Here is a 22,555-nt window from a genome sequence, read left to right as displayed (position 1 = left end):
CTGCAGCTGTCCCAGCCTTCAGTAGATATTCAAAGTCACTCCTCTTACAATGACTAAGTGTGCTGAATAGATTTCCCTTAAACTACTTGATGCAAAGAAAAGGAGGATGTCAACAGAATCACCCATGATTAATCATCAACATGTTTCCTGTCCAGCAACTCAAAATGTCCTAAATCAAGCAATACTGATAATGTCCAGATTCGTAGTTCTGAAAATTCACTATGGTCTTTGATTTCCACAATGCCTGGATTCTCTATAATAGCATTTTCAAAAGTGACTGAATATTTTATGTATTCCACAGGACAGTCATGGATCTTCAATTAAGTAATCACTTTTTCTAGCAAAGTAAGCAAGCTATCTAGTTATCCAAAATTGATTTAGTTATTTCATGCTTTATCTGCACAAGAAAGCAATTTTGTAAGTGAAAATGGATAACGTAAATAATAAGTTTTCAAACTACTAAAGGGCTCCACGGCTTTAAAAGTACAGACACAGAAAATGCCACTTTTATTGAAAAGTTTTATTTGATTTTGTAAAAGGTAATGTTTTGAATATACTTACTTTACTCTTTCAAAGCAATGCAAGTACAATGATAAGCATTTGAATAAAAAGTACCCTGTTTTATGAGCTTATTTTTTAACATAGTGAAGGCAAACTCTCACTGAAAGTAGACATATGTGATCCAATTACAAAACATAACATTTAAGAATAAACACACACAACTGAATAGTTATGAAAAAATAGAGGATTAATCAAAATATTCTGTTTAAAATATTAAATTCAAGTTATATGGAAATTTTATGCATAAAATCATATTGTATAATCAGAATGAATCTTCAGTGGTCATTTCTGAAAACAAATACTAACTTTAGTTAAAAAGTTAAACTTTTACTTCTCTTTTTCAAAGTATTTTCAAAACTTCACTATTCAAATTAAAATAGGATATTTTAACAATTTACTTCAAAGATGTATTATATAATTCTTGTCCCAAGAAATCTTCTTGTGGTGTTTGTAAATAAATCTACTAACAGAAAAGAGTAAGAAAAGCCAATCTAGGAAAGAAAATAGTTCAATTAAGTGAGAGTCAAAGTGCGAATTCAATCTGTGGGTTTTTTTCCTCCCCATCATTTCTTTTCATGTTGTCTTTGGAGACAGAGTAATTTGTAGGCAGCTCACTTTGATCTACATTTTCTCTCTCTAATCTCTCTTGGCTGTGATATAGTACAGGGAACCGCTAATATCACCTCCTCCATTTTGCCAGACAGGAATACCGAAGGCCAAATCTCATGCCCATCCTCGGGTTGCAACAAGTAGCGTTTACTTCAGCAACAAAGTGGACCTCTCTAGAGATTATTTTGTTGTACTGTCTTGTTGCCTTAATACGAATTAATCATTAAAAAATAAACTGAAAACCAGAAATTCAAACTGTCCATAGACAAATAATCATTTAAAAGCTGGGAAAATGAGAAATGGAGCCTTAACCACTGAAAGTTTCCCCTCCTCCATTCCTGGCTCACACAATTCCAGGAATAGAATCCTAAACATAAACCTAAGCTTCCCCTTTACTGCATTAAGAAAGTGTCACTTCTTTGCATCAAATGGGTTGAAAGCTTTGGGAGATGAACGGGAAATTTCAAGTCCACCACTTTCATCAATTTCCCTTGTCCTTCCTGTTCTCAGTCCGCACTCCCAAGGCACGGGCAGCTTCGCCGGTAAGCGGCTTGAGGGAGTTGGCCTGCCTCGCGGCCGTGGGGGTGGCCAGGGAAGGCGCGGTGGCGCACAGCGGAGTCCTCTTTAGCTTTATCACCCGCTGGGTTGTAGGCTTCTTGTCGGAAAGTAGCACCTTAGCTGGAGGTAAGTGCGTGCCTCCATTTTCAGCGCTCGCAGCCCCAAGGGAAGCCTGAGGATGCCCAGGTGCCCCTGTGCCCTCCAGGGCCGTGGCTCTAGGTGCAGAGCGCTGAGCTGCCCTTCTGCGGCTACCACTTTGAAACCTGTATGCTGTCGCCCCAGCCGACGTCTGGACGGCACTGGCTGGAGACACCGTGACGGAGGCCGAGTTCTTGACTTTGATTTGGGTACTTGTGGAAGGGCCCAAAAATCTAACTGGCTTAGGACCAGTCTTACAGTTCACACCTTCGTCCTCTTCATTGAACGTTATCAGTCGCCTAGAAATACAGAAGCATGTCATTTTCCACATGTACAGTTTTAGTAACTCATGAAAACATCTCCAAAGTTTACCTTCAGCGTTATCAGAAAGGTTTGGGTCAAGAATTAAAGAGTCAAGAGGTTTATGGGCACCTACCTCATCTCTCATCTCCCACCAAGGTCAGTAAGCAAGTTTACAAAAGACTGGTCTCGATTTGAATACAAATTATGTAAACTCACACATATTAATACCGGCAAATTAAAATTTGGCACGTTACATAAGAATTATACAATATATCACCCTGTTCCCAAGTATCATGATGTGACCTACAGGATAACCAGAAATATCACAAATTGTTTTTCCCAGAACTGCAGTTTAAAAAGATTTAGTGAAGAAAAAAAAAATTTCACAATCAAATAAATATTAAAAATATTGCCTGATATAGTTTGGCTGCGTGTCCCCTTCAAAGCTCATGTTGAAATGTGATCCCCCATGTTGGAGGTGGAGCCTGGCACAGGTGTTTGGGTCATGAGGGAGGATTCCTCACGAATGGCTTAGTGCCCTCTCCCATGGTAAGGAGTGAGTTCTCACTCTGTTCGTTCACGTGGGAGCTGGCTGTTTAAAAGCCTGGCATTTCTTGCTGTCTCTCACCATGAGACACACCTGCTTCCCTTCACCTTCTGCCATGACTGTAAGCTTCCTGAGGCCTCACCAGAAGCACATGCTGGCCCCAAGCTTCTTGTACAGACTGCAGAACCATGAGTCAAAATAAACCTCTTTTCTTTATAAATTACCCAGCCTGATATTCCTTCATAGCAATGCAAAACTAATAAACTGCTGCATATCTTTTTCTCCTCCTGAAGTTTTAAAATTCATGTTAACATATTAATGATTATGAAAGGCCTATACTAAAGATATCTGTATTTCCCAATCATTCTATAGTGAAACCTTTGATGGCCAGTAAAATTTGCATTCTTTGGAACCCATTTTGGGGACAGCTAGAATAGTCATGGACAAACTTTCAAAGATTCCAGAACTGAGTTTACCATTCATTATAAAAAGCCTACAGGGGGAACATTTTTTTAAATGACCTTAAAACTGTCAATCATTGTCAAAACCTTGCCTGCTCCTTCAGCTTCACTTCCTAAGGACCACCCGGAGCATGAAAGGTGACTGCAATCCTCTCACTGCTCTCTTACAAGTCTGCATAGCATCAGTGTGTTGTTAGAGGCGATTACAACTTAGTGAACTCCCATTCTTGGAAATGGGATCATAATAACACGGTTATTTGAAAATTGGCATCTGTAGCAAAGAATGCAAATATAATATATTTAACCCTAAATCCCTACTGAACATTTTCTCTGGTGACCAGATGGCTCCTTGGGACCTTACAAGTGCTTCTCAGTCATCGTCATCGTTAACCTGTTGATGCATCAAAAATGATGCTTCGTAAACCTGTAGAGGGAAGATAACACAGAGGAGGGTCTCCGTAAACCACTCCTGCCTGCTTTGTTTTCCGTCTACGTCTTCCACCAGACTCCACACTGAGGTTTCTCAGCCTCAGCACTATTACCATTTTGGTCACATCATTCTTTGTTCTGGGGGCCGCCCTATGCACTGTAGGATGTTTAGCAGCATCCTTGGCCTCCACCCTCCAAATGCAAGTAGCAACTCCCACCCCACAGTGTGTCAACTAAAAATGTTGCCAAACATTGTCAGATATCCTCTGGGAGGCAAAATCACCCCTAGTTGAGAACCACTGCTCTTGACTCAAAATATATTTGCTAATTGTAGGCTCAAAAGGCAAAATAAATGATAATAAAATTATGGCTTTTCAGAAATAAGATCTGTTTTGACAAGTGATGGTTAAGTACTAAAAACTGAATAAGCATCTCTGCATTTCAGTGAAAGACGCAGAGGGCAAACGTAAGAAAGTAGTCTGAGATTCCATAGGGGTACTCAATTAAATTGTAGAACATGTGATCAAGAAATCAGAACAGCTGAAGGCCATGAAGAAAACCCAGGCACTGAAAAAAAAAATGTGATTTTAAATGTATTTAAAACACAGTGAAAGACACAGCTGTGGAGTGAATTTAATGCTAATAATTTCATGGAACACAGGAAAATACCATTAAATAAAAGTGCTATTTGTGGCAATAGGAAACAGAAAGGAACTCAGAATAAGCCACAAGAAATTTCAAGCACTAAGTCGAAATAGATTTTTTTTTTTTTACTATTGTCAACAAAGCCTGGGATTTCACTTCTGTGGCGCAAAAATATTTACCACAGCATTCCCACTGTGTCCACTAGCATTTTCAGAATCACAGTCTCTCAATAACAACATGTTACACATGCAGTTACAAAGAATTATTCCCACTTTTTACACAGTTTTGGTAACTTCATATTTACCAAGATCTATATTTTGATGGTAAGACAGAATATTCAAATAGGTGATTAATAAGCTTAGTAAGGTCAAGAATTATTATTGATTTCCCCTTCACAAAGGCAGTAAAAATGTCAGCAATTAAAAAACAAAACAAATAATCAACACAGCATAGATAACCTCTTTCGAATTGGAGCCATGTGACGCAGGCTTCCAAGTAAAGGCCGTTCTTCTAGAGTCCAACACTCTATCAGCTCATGAGGCACCCGCCAGTAGCTAACACCTGGAAGGTAAAAAGAGATAATTAAGACAGCTACCATCCACTGCAAAATGCTGAGCAACACTGAGACCTGCCAGAGTCTGAGGTTCATTCCTCCCGTTTGGCAAAGGGAGGTATGCACAACATGAGCAGGAAGCGCTCACACGAGGAGCTAGGGCCAGGGAGCAACGCAGCTCACGACCTGGGTCAGGAAGAGCTGGCCACCAGCTTTGCCACCAATTAGCTGAGAAGATTCAGCAGGTTATTATGCACACTTAGGGCAGCTGAGAGTGAGGGCTCAGGCTCCAGCAAAACCTATGTGGGTCTGAATCTCCATCTCTCACTCACTAGTCATGTCACCTTGGGAAAGTTACTTTTCTGTGCCTGAATTTTCTCAGCTATGAAATGATGACAATAAGATTATGTACCTTGAAGGACCATTGTGAGGATTAAATGAGTTAATAAATGCAAAGTGCTTAGAACAGGGTCCAGCACGGACTAAGCACTCAAAAACTGTCAAGTACCTTTATTCTCAGTCATAGTCGTAGGGAGTAGTGTAAGTATTGTATAGGTGGTGGGTTGTAACACTTGCCCTGTCTGCTTCACTGGGTTGCTGTGACATCACATCAGGGGAACTCTGTGAACTACTCTGAAAATGACAACCACTGTACAAATATGAGATATCACCACCCAATAACCACCTTTTCCAACAAGAATCTGAGCTAGTGAGTTAGGCAAAAATGCCATTCAAATTCATTTTAATTTTAAATGTGTTATGTTTTTTATTAAAAGCTAAAACATGTATTCTTGAAGCCTCGAAAACATTATGCTAAGTGAAAAACACCAAACATAATAGGTCACATATCGTATTGTTCCATTTGTAGAGATATCAAGAGTAGGTAAATCCATTGAGACAGAAAGCAGACTGCTGGTTGCCCGGGGCTGTGCGAGACAGTGGAGTGGGGAGTGACCACTTAGGGGGTTCCTCTTGGGGTGATGAAATGTTTAGAACTGGATAGAGGTAATGATTGCACAACATTGTGAATGTAGTAAATACCAATGAAATGTATGCTTTAGTTAATTCTGTTATGTGAATTTCCATCTCAATTTTTTTTTAAAAAGCAGCATAAATATATACACATGAAAAAAGCTCAAAGAATTATGTTGAATAAAAATTGCTTGGAGTAATCTAAGTCCCAATAATGGATTTGGTGTTGTCTTCTTATTAAAGTTCTGGTAACAATAACAATTTAGCAAGCTGGGCATATAAATCATTATAATAATAGACATATCTGATACTCAACTCTATGATCCTCATTTTAAAAATATTAACTTTCTGGAACCACTTGATCACACTCCAAAACCTACACATACTATAAAAACATTCCGAAATCTGGTCCATTAAGTTTGCTTTTTTTAAAAGTCAGATTTATTGGCCGGGGTGCGGTTGAAAGCCGGAGTACATCTCTCTCAATTTGGGTATATCACGAGACAGGAAAATTCTTTGTTGTAGGCCAATGTTCGGATCACGACCGGAGAAGGGTGGTCAGGAGGATCGAGGACCATCCGGCTAACCACTTCATTAGAAGATATATACCCCCGTCTCTAACTACATATATATATATATAGATGATACAAAAAACCTTTATCCGGGGCTTGTGGTTTCAAGTCTTACAATTGGATAGTTCAGGAGTTTCGGTGGCGGCGCCTGTAGTATATTCTCAATACTCGGGAGGCTGGAGGGCAGGAGAATGGCATAACCCGGAGCGGGAGCTTGGCAGTGAGCTGAGATCCGGCCACTGCACTCCCAGCACTGTGGTGACAGAGCGAGACTCCGTCTCAAAAAGAAAAAAAAAAAAAAAACTATATAAAAAAATCAGATTTATTAAGATATAATTTACATAAAATAAAATTCATCCTTTTGAGGTACACATTTCAATGAGTTTTGACAAATGGATATAGTTATGTACCCATAGTCATAATCAAGATGTAGACCACTTCTATCACCCCAAAAAGTTTCCTTATACCCCTTAGCAATCAATGTCCCCTCCATCCTTAGTTTTGCCTTTTCTGAAATGTCATATAAATGGGATCATACAAAATGCAACCTTTTGTGTCTGGCTTCTTTAGCATGATGCTTTAAGATTCATCCATGTTGCTGAATGCAGCAATGATCATTTCTTTTTATTGGTGAGTAGTATTCCACTGTATGGATACACACCACAATTTGTTTAAAAACTTTCTTTTGTTTCCTGACTATAAAGTAATTCACATCCCTTGTACAAAACCTGGAAGATATAGAAAAGCATATATAAGGGAATCAAAGTCACTCCTAATTAGAAGACCAGGAATCATTGGCTCAGGACAGACTAATATGTTTCATTCCAGTCTTTTTTCTACTCATATGATACACTTTACATTTATTTCCTGCTTTTTATCATTTCTTATCATGGGCATTCATCTATGCAAAAAGTTATTTAAAATAACTTTAATAGCTTTATTATATTCCATTCTGTGGATGTGCCAAAATATATTTAATCCTCAATCATTAGACATTTAAAGTGTTTTCACTTTGTCCCTATTATGAAAAATGCCAGAGAACATTTCTGTTCCTAAGCTTTTGTCTGCATTTATGTCCTTAACATAGATAAGACAGATTCCAAGGAGTAAAATTACTGGGTCAAAGAATAGAAACAATTTTGATGCTATTGATGTGACCTAACAAGTTACTTTCCAAAAGTTACATCAATTTTACTCCTACCAGGAATTAATGAGAGATCTTTACTCATCTGGTATATAAAAATTACTTTTATTAAATGTATATTTCATTGATAAGGAATGAAGTTGAACCTCCTGCTACATGTTTATTTCTTTTTCTGGGAATTTTATGGTCATGAAGCTTGTAATTTTTTTTTTTTTTTGTAGTAGTGGCTGCCTTTCTAATCAATTTTAGTAAACCTTCTCTCTATTAAGGATATACTTTGTCCAGTTAATGCAACATTATTTATCCTTGTTTTTTATTAGTCTTTAAATTTTATTTATAATTTTAACGTTTCTTGCTTTTGTTTTGTTTTGTGTTTAACATTTATGCCTAGTGTTCCATTACTGGAATGCTAAGCATATGGGAGTTATTTATATCCTACTGCCCAAGGTCATCACCAAGGTCTGATTGCAAAAATTCAAAAAATTGCAACCTCAGGAATAAATGGGTTAAGAGGCAGGGTCTTGCTATGTCGCATAGGCTGGAGTACAGTGGCACTATCATAGCTCACTGTAGCCTCAAACTCCTGGCCACAAGTGACCCTCCTGCCACGACCTCCCAAAGTGCTGGGATTTTAAGTGTGAGCCAACATGCCCAGCATTTTTTGTTTTAAAGTTCCTAATACTTTAAATGTTATGCAACTAACTTTATTAATCTTTGTCTTTACGATTTTTGAGCTTTTAATTTCACTCCCTATTAAGAAAACAATTATTTGCTTACATTTTCTTTTTTCTTTCATAAATCCATCTGAGACTATTTTGATAAATAATGAGGTTAAAGTTTTGTTTTTCCTCCCAAGCATATTTCTCAACTATTTATTAAAATACTGATATCTAATACTTTTTTTACCACATAGTACTTTTACTAATTTTACTGGTGTTTACCCTTGATCTCTGCTCTATTCTTATATCAGAGGCACATGCTTTTTATTATTATAGGTCTATAGCATGTTTTACTATCAAACAGAGCTAGACTCATCCCCCTAATTACTTCTACTCCCCAAAATGCTATTGGCTACTTTACCTATTTATTCTTTCAGAGGAATTTTAGAATCATTTCTTCAAGATTCCAAGAGTCCCACTGATATTTTGATAGACCTATAATTTAATCTGAGAAGAACTGACATCTTTATGATATTCAGATTTCCCACTCAGGATCATGGTATGTCTCACCATTATCTCCATGTCTTCTTTTTTATGAATGGATAAATACATTTTAGCAGTTTTCTTCAGAAAAGATCTAAGCATTTCTTGGGTAGTCAGTCCTGAGGACAGTCCTAGTTATTTTATATTTTGCTTATTGCTATAGTGAATGGGAGTTTCCCTTATAACTTTTAATTGATTTATCATAGGTAAGCTGCTGATCCATGTATACTGATATTGTATCCAGCTAGTTTAGCCTACTAAATTTAGCACTTACAATATTTTCAGCTGATTCCTTGGGGTTTTCTAAAAAGGCATTATCTACAAATAACAATGACTCTTCTTCTCCTTTCCAATATTTTTTTCTCTAATTTCTGTTTCCTATCTTATAGATTTTCACAGGCCTTCCAGAACTTTGCTAAATCACAATGATGCCTCATTTATGTGCTTGCAAAATGGATAAAATCGGTCACATGCTTTTTAAAAGGTATTGATCCCAGTTTTCTGCTTCACACTTTTTTTTTTTTTTGAGATTGGAGTCTCACTCGGTCTCCAGGCTGGAATGCAGTGGTGCGATCTCAGCTCACTGCAACCTCCACCTCCTGGGTTCAAGCGATTCTCCTGCCTCAGCCTCCTGAGTACCTGGGACTACAGGCACGTGCCACCACGCCCAGCTAATTTTTGTATTTTTAGTAAAGATGGGGTTTCACCATGTTGATCAGGATGGTCTCAATCTCTTGACCTCATGATCCGCCTGCCCTGGCCTCCCAAAGTGCTGGGATTACAGGCATGAGTCACTATGCCCAGCCCTCCTTCAGCTTTCTAAGTCAGTGGGCTCCTGGACATCTTGCCAGTCCAGAGGCACAAACAGAGACACAGAGAACACCACGGAGTTTGTTCTCCAACTTGAGCATAAGTGTCTCAAAGTAAATTAAATATAAAATAGAAAGCTGTCATCCTGCCTGCTCAAGGGGTATGACTGGGAAGGAAAAGGAAGGAAAGTGAGGGGTCAAAGTTGAGGAAAGGAAGAAGAACTGGAGCTGGCACGACACCTGAAGGAAGAACAGCTGATACAGTTTTTGTTTTGTTTTGTTTTGTTTTCGAGACGGAGTTTCGTTCTTGTTGCCCAGGCTGGAGTGCAATGGTACAATCTCAGCTTACTGCAACCTCCGCCTCCCGGGTTCAAGCCATTTTCCCACCTCAGCGTCTCAATAGCTGGGATCACAGGCATGCGCCACCATGCCCAGCTAATTTTTTGTATTTAGTAGAGACAGGGTTACGCCATGTTGGTGATGCTGGTCTCAAACTCCTGACCTCAGGTGATCCACCTGCCTCGGTCTCTCAAAGTCCTGGGATTATAGGCATGAGCTACTGCACCCAGTCAATGCAGTTTTTGAAAGTTTCTTCCTCTCCTTTTATGTCTTGCTCTGTCACCCAGGCTGGAGTGCAGTGGTGTGATTCTAGCTCACTGCACCTTCAAACTCCTGGGCTCAGGCAATCCTCCTGCCTCAGCCTCCCGAGTAGCCGGGACAATAGGTACATGACACCAGGCCCAGTTTTTTTATCCATTATGTGACTGGCAGTCAGTCTTTATTAGCTTTTAGGATTATCTGAGGATGGAATATGTCTTATTTATCTTTGGATCCAATTTTAGGACTTGTTACAATACTTTGCACCTATACACGGTTGTTAATTAAGAAAAAAAAATGCTTAGGCATAGAACAGAACATGTAACCCTTCTGTGATCCTTATGAAAGTGTCAAAGCCCTTCTGAGACTCAGTTTCCTCATCTATAAATAGGAATGGTAAGTAGTGTACAGGATTGTGTTAGGACTAAGAGATACTGAATGTAAACTACTTATCAGAGATATAAAACAGCATTATTATTACCAACTCTCACTCTGTAGTTTGAGAAAAATGATCAGTTTTCGAAGTGTACATTTCAAGATTATTGTAATTACTTTATAAGGGCTCTTTAGATATCTTCTCCAGCATTATTTTCTCTCCCTTTCCTTGATTACATATTTTATGCTTAATTTGAAGCATTTTTCCAATACACAGTAGGTACTAAATGAACTCTTATTTAATTAAATTAAATAAGCCTAGCTAACAGAAGCATACTTAAAGTTACTGAATTATAAACTATTAATAATATCTAGCAACTCATGGGATTTAAAGATTTGTAAGTAAACTGCCTCAGTGTTACCATGAGATGACAAATACATTGACACACTCAAAAGAATACTTTCTAAAACAAAGAAATGCAGTATTTGAGTTTACTTTGTCTTATTTTTTTCTTTGTAAAAAGTCTACCTGCTTCCATGAAATAAAAGAATTGCACTGTACCTTTTCCTTCCCAGGCATCAAAGGCATCCATCATTTTCTTCAGCTCTGCTACTGAATAATAGCTCCAAATGTACTGAACATTATTTCCCGCCTCTCTAGAAATATTGCAAAAAGTAATGAAAATATACTACCTAAGTATGGATGTATATATATACATACAGCTAATATACATTTAATAAGAGCTTGTTAATTAAGGGAAAAAATACGTAGGCACTCAGTAGTTGTTCTGTGATCCTTAAGTATACATATGCTTACATAGATATACATGTACACATTATATAATATACTAACCTACATTTCGATCTCTTTTTACCATAGTATTTTATTAATTCCACCATATACACCATGTAGACAAATCAACACATCTTTAATATCAAGTTTTTTAGAAAAATCAGTAAACCCCAATGAACTTAGAAATTACTCACTTTTGACCAGCATTATGCCAGACACTTACATATCTTACATAGAAGCATCCCTATCTGTAAAGAATTCAGAAACTGATGACATATTTAATCATCTAAAAAGGCAAAGTTATATGATCCTGCATTAGTGACTAATATTTGACCCAATCCCACCTGCCAGAGAATTTTTTTTAAAATTGCTAAGTGAATTAACCAGTGTAAATAAGATTACAGGAAAAATATTAAGTAATAACTCTTAAGAATTTAACATGTTCAAGTCATAAAATTTTAAAGCTGGAAGGGACCAGGGAAGTGCTTCGTCATTTCTCAGAAGAAGACACCAAGGCAGGCTGGCCCTGGGTCGCTCAATAGGCCTGCTGACTTCTTCTGCCAATGCTTCTATGGTCTAGGAAAACACCAGGCATGTGGCTTTTCTTTTCTCTTTCTCTTCTTTTCTTTTTAAGCCTCTTGGGGTAGGGGATTCTGAAGCAGACTCCCAGCTGAGAACCACTGCATTAGATCATGCAGCTGGCCTGCAGCTTATCCATACTGTATGTGAAATGATCTTAATTATAATTTCCTCATGAAGCAGGCCTATCTCAACCGCTATGATGGCTCACTCTGTCTCCTGAGAGGTGTTAATGGTCTTTTCTAGTCAAGTACATTTCACTCAGAAACACCCCTTAGAAGAGACCAAGACTTTATTTTGTTCTTTTTCACATTTAAATTTGGACATACCTTTTAAAAATGCTTTTGCTGTGAATTCTTCCTCCCAGCTGCTTATCAATAGCGTCTGTTCCATCAGTTTTTGTGGCATATACACCAATAATTCTACTCTCACAGCTTGCACCAGATGTGTTAAGATAGTGGAGAACCCAAACTGTTGGTTTATTGCAGACTAAGCCATATGAATCACAGAAGTCTGTTAAAGCCTGAAGCAAAAAGTATATACAAAATTTGAATTTAATTCTAGAGTAAAATAAAATGAATATGCTCCATTACTTTCATATAAAAGCTGAAATTCTAGTTGGTCATAAGGGAAATAAAAGATTATAAATTTCAACTTAGTCTTTACACCTTTAAAATCAAACACACATTTTTTTGAATTAAATCGGGGCGGGAAGGACACTCACAAAAGTACCACCCAAAACCCAACACCTTTTCATCTACAGAATCCTTTTCCACATGGAAATTCCATTTTATTTCTTACTCCTTTAGTCTGGCAACATCACTTTTAATTTTATAATCTTTATGAGATCATTCCTCCACTGCCAACATCACTTTTAATTTTGAAATCTTCGTATAATAACTAAAATGTAGACCTTTTTATTTTCCCTTTAGAGTAATTTCCCCAAAATGTCCCATTTGACACAATCTTCCATTTACCTTCTACTGACTAACCCCATGGTTGGTCCCTATTTTTAGCTCCAAATTCTAATCATGGACTAACCAGATTGATTTTCTCTTACACTGAAAGATATGAATATATAAACTCAGTATCTAAACTCAATATATGCTGCCTGAACTCATTTGGCACTTATCCACCTATTCATTCATTCATTTGAATATTAAGTTCCTGCTCTGTGCTGAGCTCTAAGGTCCTGAAGATATTAACGATGAACAATGGTGAGACAGGGTCCCAGCCCTCCTAGAGTTTATAGCTAATGCAGAAGACAGACACTGAACAAGCTGCCACCACCCTGTGTAAGAAGTGCCACCAGGACTGGGTGTGGTGGCTCACGCCTATAACCCCAGCACTTGGGGAGGCCAAGGCAAGCGGATCACCTGAGGTTGGGCGTTCAAGACCGGCCTGACCAACATGGAGAAACCCTGTCTCTACTAAAAATTCAAAATTAGCCGGGCGTGGTGGCACATGCCTGTAATCCCAGCTACTTGGGAGGCCGAGGCAGGAGAATCGCTTGAACCCAGGACGCGGAGGTTGTGGTGGGCCAAGATCATACAATTGCACTCCAGCCTGGGCAACAAGAGTGAAACTCCATCTCACAGAAAAAAAAAAAGAAGTGCCACCAGTGAGACCACAAGGTGCTCCAGGGCACAGAGCAGAAGGGTTTCACCCTGTGAAGCTGCCAGGGCTTTCCCTGGGAGGAACAGCTTTACTGCTGTAAGTACTCTGGACAGGTACTTTGTTGTGTTCACTGTTATATCCCAAGTGTCTGGAATAGTGCCTGACACAAAGGAGATGCCTAGTATTCACTGACTCAGTGAATGAAAATGAGGCCCTACCATGTCTTGCACTTTCATTCAATATTGCTAATTCCTGTACTAGTTTGGAATTTTACTTACATATATATATACAAGAATTCCCAACTATACTATAAACTTCAAGGGCAAAGAACTGCATGTTGTATTTCTTGGTGTTCCACACAGCCCCTTGTACAGTGCCATACATGTCACAGGCACTTGAAATAAACATGTGTTGGCTGACAACATGAATGTGGGCATGCTGGGTCCTTTTTGAATAAAAACCAGGAATAAAAGACGATGGAGCTGAGACTTCTGAAGATGAGCATTAACCCTCCCAACCTTCTAGTCAGGCCTCATTCTGCAGATGTGGTAACAGCAGGGAAAGACTATTGTTTGAAAATATAGTTTATGAATAACTTCAGTAGCAGAACCCATATAACTATGCAAATTCCTACAGGGGATCTGGAACCAAACCAACTTTCTCTTCATGCTGCACTCCTGATAACCAACCACCCATCAGCTTTCTTCCTAAATGCTGACATCCAAATCAAAGAACTCAAACCAGTTCAGATCAGTTTTCACTATTAACAATTTTCTAAGAAAAAATATTTTTCTTAGATGCTCAAAAGTGCTAATTAATAACACATATAATACTTTCAATAAGACAAAAACAGGTACTTAGGATTTTCAAATCACGTAAAGATCTTTAAAATGTAATTTAAAATAGAAGCATCTTAAAAGAGATTTACTGATCTCAAAGTGAATTAGCCAAACTAATGTTTTAAATTAGTAACAAACTACTACTTACTAAATCAAGTAAGATGCTTTATTATTTATCAGGATCATTCTTTTCAAAAATCATTTTAGTAAATAAAATAATACCACTATGCCCTCACATAGTATAGTATTTCTCTTAATTTAAAAAGAATTTCCTGAGTTCTATAAAAAAGCCATCAAAAAGTGCTAAATCTTCAATGAGGAATATAAACTCAATCAACCTTTGAGTGGCAATATACTTTCCAAGAACTTTGGCCTTAAAAAATGAGAAGTAGTAGTAAAGAAACATGTCTTCAAAGTGTATAAAAACTATCCTGTTTGGTTAATGTGAAAACACAGGCTAAGCAAAATAGTACATATTGCTTTGTGCATCATAAATATATATATTCAAAAACTTAAAAAAAAATGCCAAGACCTTTTTAAGTTCTATATTTGACCTTAAAGAATATGTCTCCATTTCATTGGCCAAATGGTCAGACAGGCTGTACGGATAAGGGATGCCAAAGTAATCAGCCTCTTCCTGTAGGGCGATGCGGGTTTGCTCATCTGTGGGAATCTGAACTTCTCCATGAAGGTAATCCAACAGGTATTTAAATAGACGTCCATCACGGTCAATAACACAAGCCCCTAGAAAACATTCAGTTCAAAAATGATTGTAGAGATTCTGTTAATCAATAAGATTTCAACAAATCAAACTAGGTCTGAGGACCTCTACAGTTATAAATGTTTCTTTCTCACATGAAAGTTAACATCTAGTGTTCAAATAGGTTTATGTAATCTAAGCTAGACTTGTGGTTATTCAAACACCAAATATGATATACCAGCAACCCTCTGCTTACAAATAGGTGATATTGTAAAACAGAATCTGAATGAGTTGTGTGGGAAAATCACCTGTAGTTCTATAATACTGCACATAAGTTTGAATGCAAACATATATCACCAGGGTTGCCATGTTTGCTCATACCGGTGTACTATATATACCATGCTAGGCCAAGCGGCCAAGAGAGGCTAAAACCAAACCCACACTCTGCCCACCAAGCCATGCACCCTGGCATGGAACTGCATCTTCCTGGATAAAAGGGCACCCTTTTCTAATTTGTACACAAAGAAACTGAATGAGTCAGTGGTGGACCTTTGCGCTCTCACTACCATATGGGAAAATACATTGCGAGATCCATTTAGAACTTTGGATGCAATGACTATATTCCCACAATGGCCACTGCAAAAGCTAAGGGCACCCCACACTGCTGGTAGAAACAGAAGTTTACCCCAACCTTATCTCAGCTGGACTAGAACAGGTACATGGAGGTGCTCACTAAAAGAGCATGTGGGGTGCTCATCACTATGTCCAGTGTTTGCCTGTCAGCAACACTACAAACCCGGGGTTCCTTGCTCCAGGCATGCCAGATGATTGGCATTACTGGGTTAGTCCTTTTGTACTATGAGAATCCAAACTTTAAAAAAGAAGAAACGCTATGCTGGTACTACTTTATAATAAAATATTTTTCTTAGATAATTTAGCAGAATTAAAAAAAAAAAAAAAGAAAAGAAAAACCTCTGCATGAGGAAGGGATTAAGAAGATAAAATTTAGGGGCAGAGAAGAAAACTCAATCCCTGCTTACCATCTTTGCCCCAACAACCTTTCTGCCCAGGTAGATACCAAGCCCTGGGCACCAGCCACTGGTGACTTTTTTCCCCCAGTCTTTCAACTACCGTTTAACCAGCAAAGCAACCTCCTAACACCAGGGTTATTAACAGTAGAACAGCCCCTTATGTTCAAGACTCCTCAATCGTTCTCCTCTAACACAGAACCAAGAGTGGGTCTGGGGCTCATACACAGTGCAAAAAACCTCATTTGTATTGATGAAGTTTCTTTACAACCAGTAGTAGGTTCAGTGAGTCCCAGAGCACTGGAAGCAGACAGCAGTCCCAGAACTCTACCTATGTGATTTACAGTTTCTTCTGAAACCCAGTTTTCAGTCCACTGCTCCTTAGCACCTGACGGTATCACTGCACAGACTTTTTCTCAGCCATGCACATCGGCCACATAGCAAGACTACACAGCTAGGCTAGGTGGCGAGCCCAACACTAATTCTGCAATGATGATGGCTGCTCTGCTAGCAATAAGGGCAGCTGCTTTCTCCAGACAAACACATTTTCTAACTTCAAGAACACAGAGAGAAGCAAATCTATTTAATCACTGTCAATATCATCACTCAAAGCTACATGAAAGTAACATGTTTCAAAATATAGTTAATCCCTGTAATTAGGTTATGACCAGCCTTTATGAACTCTTACTTCTTTGTCAACTTTTAACAACATTATCACAGATTTTCAGAAAAAGTATTTAATTTCTCCATGTACTTAATGAATCTCCATAGAGTCCTAATGATCTCAGTAATTAGTATATTCATCTAGTACATTTCGCTGTAATTAGGAAAATCAAAGGGAATTTAAACTGGACTCTTGTGTTAATAAATATTCAGATCATGCTTTCAGACTTTAGACATTTACCTGACTCATCTGTTTTTAGAGGAAAGCGACCACTGAACATAGATGCCAACATGGAGTCTTTGAAGCGGCACAAGGACTCCCGCCGGGCTGTGTAAATACAGCCACCCACATTCAGTCGGAGAACATCTAGCACCTCTTCTCCTGCCTTGTGGCCTTCCATTTCTCCCCCAGGCACCTCAATTTTTGCCTCCCAACACTTTCAGAAACTTCAAAACAATGATGTCTCCGTCTCCCTCTGTAAAACAAAGGACAGTCATCCTTGCCATTTACAATAAGACACTAAATAGATAATAAAACATGACTGAAAATAAATTCCTCAGTACTGGCAATATTGAATTGAAGGATTTTATATAAGAGAATTTCAAGATATGCTAAGAAGTTGGAAAACGTTGGCTCAGAGGGTTTTAAAATATAATAAATTACTAACAACGCAATCATCACTGTTGAAATGACTGTTTAAACATGGTAATGCACTCTCTGTCACACAGCAAACAAAGGTGAGGCCTGCTTATGATCTTCAGTATTCACATATCTTTTTAACCATGGTAAGTCTGAGGGAGCCTCTAGACTGCAGAGATCAGTGGACAGCATGGAATTGAGCTGCTAGACTCTTCCCCTCACCAGCTCTAGAATCTTGGGCAAATTACTTATCTTCCTCTTCTATAAAATGGAGGCAGTGATGATGCCTACCTCAAAGGACTATCAGAGGAATAATTAAAAGAACATATAAAACAGCAAAAGAGCATTTAGAACAGTCTCTGGCTCATGGTAACTATTCAATAAATTATAAATATTATGCATAATGATATAAATTTAACCATAAAGTGTCTACTGAGGGACTTGATACTGACTCTGGAAATGTAAGGAAATGAAGGAGCAGGAATTATTAACAATGATAACTGTAATTCTTAGGTAACTAAGGAATATATAATTTATCAATTGAGATTAGAGTTCTTCTTTTAATTAAAAAAGAATTTTTTTTTTAATGAGACAGGGTCTCACTGTGTTGCCCAGGCTAGTCTTGTACTTCTGGGCTCAAGCAATCTTCCTGTCTTGGCCTTCCAAAGTGCTGAGATTACAGGCATGAGCCACCACGCCCAGCCTGGGATCAGAATTCTACATATGCCAGTAGCCAGACTAGTCTAGAACTACAAATAACATAGCCAAATCATCCAGCTTCTTCACTGGGAAATGGATGAAGCTTTAGGGAAGTTTTTGGCTTTGTTTGTTTGTTTGTTGAGATGCAGTCTTGCTCTGTAGCCCAGGGTGGAGTACAGTAGTGCAATCTTGGCTCACTCCCGGGTTCAAGCGATTCTCCTGCCTCAGCCTCCTGAGTAGCTGGGACTACAGGTGCACACCATTATGCCCGGCTAATTTTTGTAATTTTAGTAGAGATGGCGTTTCACCATATTGGTCAGTCTGGTCTCGAACTCCTGACCTCAGGTGATCCACCCACCTCAGCCTTCCAAAGTGCTGAGATTACAGGCGTGAGCCACTGCGCCTGGCCCAGGGAAGGTTTAAGGGTTGGATTTTTTAATCCATTCTGGAGATCACAGAACCACAGGTGACACTGTGGTGTTTTCCCACCTAGAACAATACTGTGATGAGAAAGGTACTCCCAATATTGAGAATCTGCAGTATCCACACATTTCATAGCAAGTTTAAAATGGCTGCCGAAAGGCTCAACTACATCAATGTCAATTCACTTTTACTCAGTGACCAACTAAGATCGTTTTGTAGATACCAGCCAGTCTTCAATAAAATGGAAGGAGACCATTAAAATCTAAGGAAGACCATGTGTGTAGAACACGTTCAGCAACAGAAACCATTATGGGCCAAAGGTCCAGCCTTCCAAAACCACTTATGGATGTGACATCTTGCACTGCCTAGAAGTCCCAGGAGCAGCACTCCAAAGATCCATGTGTGAGAGCCACCTCTGAGGCATGGGATGGATCTAGTTCCCTCTGCCTCATTACTAGCTCCCTGGAATCCTATCTATCTATTCTTCAAGGCCCTCAGCAAAACTAATTTCTTGGATGACTGTCCCACGTATCCTTCTGACCCCCAAGTTTGAATCCTTGCACAGTTCTACAAATACACTTTGTGTGTCTGTCCACATTTTACCCCATTTGTTTAATCCCTACTTTTTGGTGTTTAGGCCAAGGAAGCCAGGGCCTGTGTCATCTCAGTAACTCCCATTTACTGAATGCTTATGATGTGTCAGTCATTGTAAGAGACACTTGACACACATTACCTAATTCACACAAAAACTCTGTTGGATGGGAACTACCGTCCCTGTTGACAGATGAGGACCCTGGGGTAAAAAAAGAGAGATGTGTACAGGGGCCACACAAGGGCTGACTGCTAGTAGGTTGTGGGGCCAGTCCCAATCCAGATCGGCAGAACGGACCCCAAGTTCCTCCTGCTTCATCCCACACCGGCTCCTCCAGCACTGTTTCACCCCTATGGCTCCTGACCCAGCCCTTTCACTCTCTTTAAGCATCTGTCCATCTCAAGACTTAGTTACAATAACACAGCAGCACCCCGATCCCCAGGATTTAAGAGCTACTCCTCCTACCCAAACCCCAGGCAGTCTCTTCTAAGGAGAAGAACATCACCATTCCAAGGCCACACCAGGGGGTCACTCCGCAGGCCCCATCCTCAAAAGCACCCAGTTAGGCTCCCTGCTATGTGAAAAGTGTCCAGCCCTCGAGGACAATGTCCCCCAGAGTGCGGTCCTATGATCACCTGCATCAAAACCATCAGGGACGCTTGGGAAAACGAAGACACTCAGGCCACAGCACAGAGCTCCTCAGAAAGTCTGCCTCAGAAAGATTTGGGGATCTGCCCGCGAACCCCACTTTGAGAAACATCGCTCAAGGGGCTCACACTCCTCTTCCGAAGCGGGAAGAGCCGGGAGGAGCTGGGAAGCCAGAAAGCCCCGTCACGGTCTTCCGCGGCCTGGAGACCCCCAAATCGGCCCGAAGACCAAGCCTGCAGCCCGGGACGCGCGCGTTACCAGCGCGGCCCGGGCCCTTCCTCAGGGCGCCCCGCCGCCTTCCGGGCCCGCGGCCCATCCCGCGCCCGGCTCTTCCGCACCGGCGGGGTGGTGCGGGTCGGCAGCTTCCCAGACTGACCTGCGGCCCGCCAGACCCTCGGCGTGGCCGCCTGACGCCGCTGGGCGGACGCGGAAGTGAACGCCTTCTCCGCTGCTCGGCAACTCGGAAAGCGGAGCGGCCCCAGCGGCGCCCCCGTGCGGCCCGGCTCTACGGCGGCGGCTCCCGGAGGGAGGGAGGCCACGCCCCGAGCACGCCACGCCACGCCCCCAGACTGGTCTCGCCCCAGCTGGCCGCCTCGGAGTCGGGTGGGTCTTCCATCCCAGAGGCAACGGAAAGGCACGGCAGAGAAGGCCAGGGCTGAACCCCGCGGGACGGTCTTGTCTGTTCAGAGGCTGGTTTTACAGGTGAAGTTGCGATTGTCCCAGGTCACTTAATAAGTGACAAGAATTAGAATGTTAAGTGTTCTCACCCCCAGGTCAGTGCCCATCCTTCCAAACGGGGCTGCTCAGTGCCAACGTGTGTTAATATATTGCACTTGGATAAGTCTATCTGGATAGTGTCTGCAGCTTACAAAGCTTTTTCACACACAGCATTCTTGTTTAGTCTGTGTGACAGTGATATAAAGGGTGATATTTATTTCCCATTATAGCAAGGAAAATTGAGGCGAGAGCAAACATTTATTCAACACTTTTGTACACCTGACACTGTGCTAAGTGCTTTGCATGCACTACTTAATTTCCTGTTAATGATAACCCTAAAGGAGTTCTTCCAGTTTCTAGCAGCATCTTACCTTATGCAAGGTACTGTGCTAGGTATTTCAAGAAAAATATAACAGTCCTGTTTTCAAGGTGCTTCCCCAAAATCAAAAATTTTGGGTTCCAAATTTCCCTGACTGGCTCTTAGAAGAGAATAAGCCAAAGAGAGGTAAGTCAACCTATCCCCTTAGATAGGAGAGAGGGAAGGTTTGTTCAATCTATAATTATTAAGCACTAGCTATGGAGCAAGCACTGAGAGTAAAGGACTGGACGAGAGAAATAATGGGCGTTCAACCTTACATTCCAGTACACAGTGCAGAAAACTTGTTCTGTAAATATTTTAGGCTTTGTGGGCCATACACAACTACTCAACTTGGCAGTTGTAGTCTGAAAGATGGCATAGGCAAAACCTAAACAAATGAGCATTGCTAGTTCCAACTTTATGGACACTGAAATTCCAATTTCACATAATTTTCATGTGTCATAAAATATTCTTTTAAAAATGCAGCTTTTTCAAACACTTAAATATGTAGAAGCCATTCTTAGATCATGGGCCAGACAAAAACAAACGGTGGTCCACGGGCCATAGTTTGCCTGCCCTTGTTCAAGTGGGAGAAACATACACTAAGCAAAGTGGTGACAGATGGTGATAACAGGTGCGAGGAAATCAGTGGGAATTTAAGTTGAGGGCTAGGAGTGAGAATGAGTCCACCTTCTGCAGAGATGGAGGAAGGGTATTTTAGGAAGAAGGGAGAGCAAGTGGGAAGCCCCTCAGGCAGGAAAGGACTCAGCAATTTGTAGGAAGAGAAAGGCCACTAGTAGTATGTTTGAGCCTTGGTGGGCAACAGGACAAAGGGGAAGATGAGATGGGATGAGGTTGAAGAGAGAGGCAAGAGCCCAGGCTCTAAAGTATTGTGTGGCCGTGGTAGAAGTTTAATTTGATTCTAAGCATAATGAGAAGCTATTGAAAGGTTTTAAGCAGGGAAGTGACCTGATTGATTTACTATTAAAAAAAGAAAACCACTGTGGCTACTGAGATGAGAACGGATTGGAGAGGTATGAGATGGAAGTAGATAACTATTGCAATAATCCAGGGGAGAAATGTCATAGTTCCTCCTTGAGTAGTGTTGGCAATAAAGAGAAGTGGATGGATGCAAGAGGTGTACTCAGGAGACAGACATGACATAAAATTTGTTGGTGGATCAAATACAATGTGTTAATATGGATCCCCTGAGAAGCAAACAATATTATCAGATTAGACATGTGAGAGATTTATTGAAGGGAACACCTGTGAGGTAATAATAGGGACGCATCTGAGGGGAATTAGGAAAGACATTAGAGGCTCGGGAGCAAGATGGCCGAATAGGAACAGCTCCAGTCTCCAACTCCCAGCGCGAGCGACACAGAAGACCGGTGATTTCTGCATTTTTAACTGAGGTACTGGGGTCATCTCACTAGGGAGTGCCGGACAATCGGTGCTGGTCAGCTGCTACAGCCTGACCAGCGAGAGCTGAAGCAGGGCAAGGCATCGCCTCACCTGCGAAGCGCAAGGGGAAGGGAATCCCTTTTCCTAGCCAGGGGAACTGAGACACACAACACCTGGAAAATCGGGTAACTCCCACCCCAATACCGCACTTTAAGCAAACGGGCACACCAGAAGAATATATCCCTCACCTGGCCGGGAGGGTCCCACGCCCACGGAGCCTCCCTCATTGTTAACACAGCAATCTGCGACGATCTAACCGCAAGGCAGCAGTGAGGCTGGGGGAGGGACGCCCGCCATTGCTGGGGCTTAAGTAGGTAAAC

General features: G+C 40.5%; 1 protein-coding gene across 10 annotated transcripts in view; it reads right to left on the bottom strand.

Moving 5' to 3' along the window:
- Positions 1-501: 501 nt before the first annotated feature.
- KCTD18 (potassium channel tetramerization domain containing 18) overlaps positions 502-22,555 on the bottom strand; it is a 55,510-nt gene continuing 33,456 nt past the window's right edge. For 3 of the 10 annotated variants that reach the window (XM_017876295.1, XM_017876321.1, XM_017876305.1), the window contains 6 exons: positions 16,936-17,170; positions 14,836-15,047; positions 12,177-12,370; positions 11,038-11,132; positions 4,710-4,812; positions 502-2,165 (listed from right to left, as the gene is read on the bottom strand). In XM_017876295.1, the coding sequence (XP_017731784.1) occupies positions 1,652-2,165; positions 4,710-4,812; positions 11,038-11,132; positions 12,177-12,370; positions 14,836-15,047; positions 16,936-17,095 (1,278 nt within the window). In that variant the 5' untranslated portion in view covers positions 17,096-17,170 and the 3' untranslated portion in view covers positions 502-1,651. Of the gene's footprint in view, positions 2,166-4,709; positions 4,813-11,037; positions 11,133-12,176; positions 12,371-14,835; positions 15,048-16,935; positions 17,171-19,513; positions 19,532-19,553; positions 19,576-19,683; positions 20,176-22,555 lie in introns of those variants that run through there. The other 7 variants (XM_017876287.1, XM_017876356.1, XM_017876281.1 and 4 more) reach the window with 7 other exon arrangements.

The sequence above is a fragment of the Rhinopithecus bieti genome, unplaced genomic scaffold (assembly GCF_001698545.2).
Source record: "Rhinopithecus bieti isolate Rb0 unplaced genomic scaffold, ASM169854v2 scaffold_980, whole genome shotgun sequence".
Taxonomy (NCBI): Eukaryota; Metazoa; Chordata; class Mammalia; order Primates; family Cercopithecidae; genus Rhinopithecus; species Rhinopithecus bieti.
This window is presented reverse-complemented; position numbering and strand designations above follow the sequence as displayed.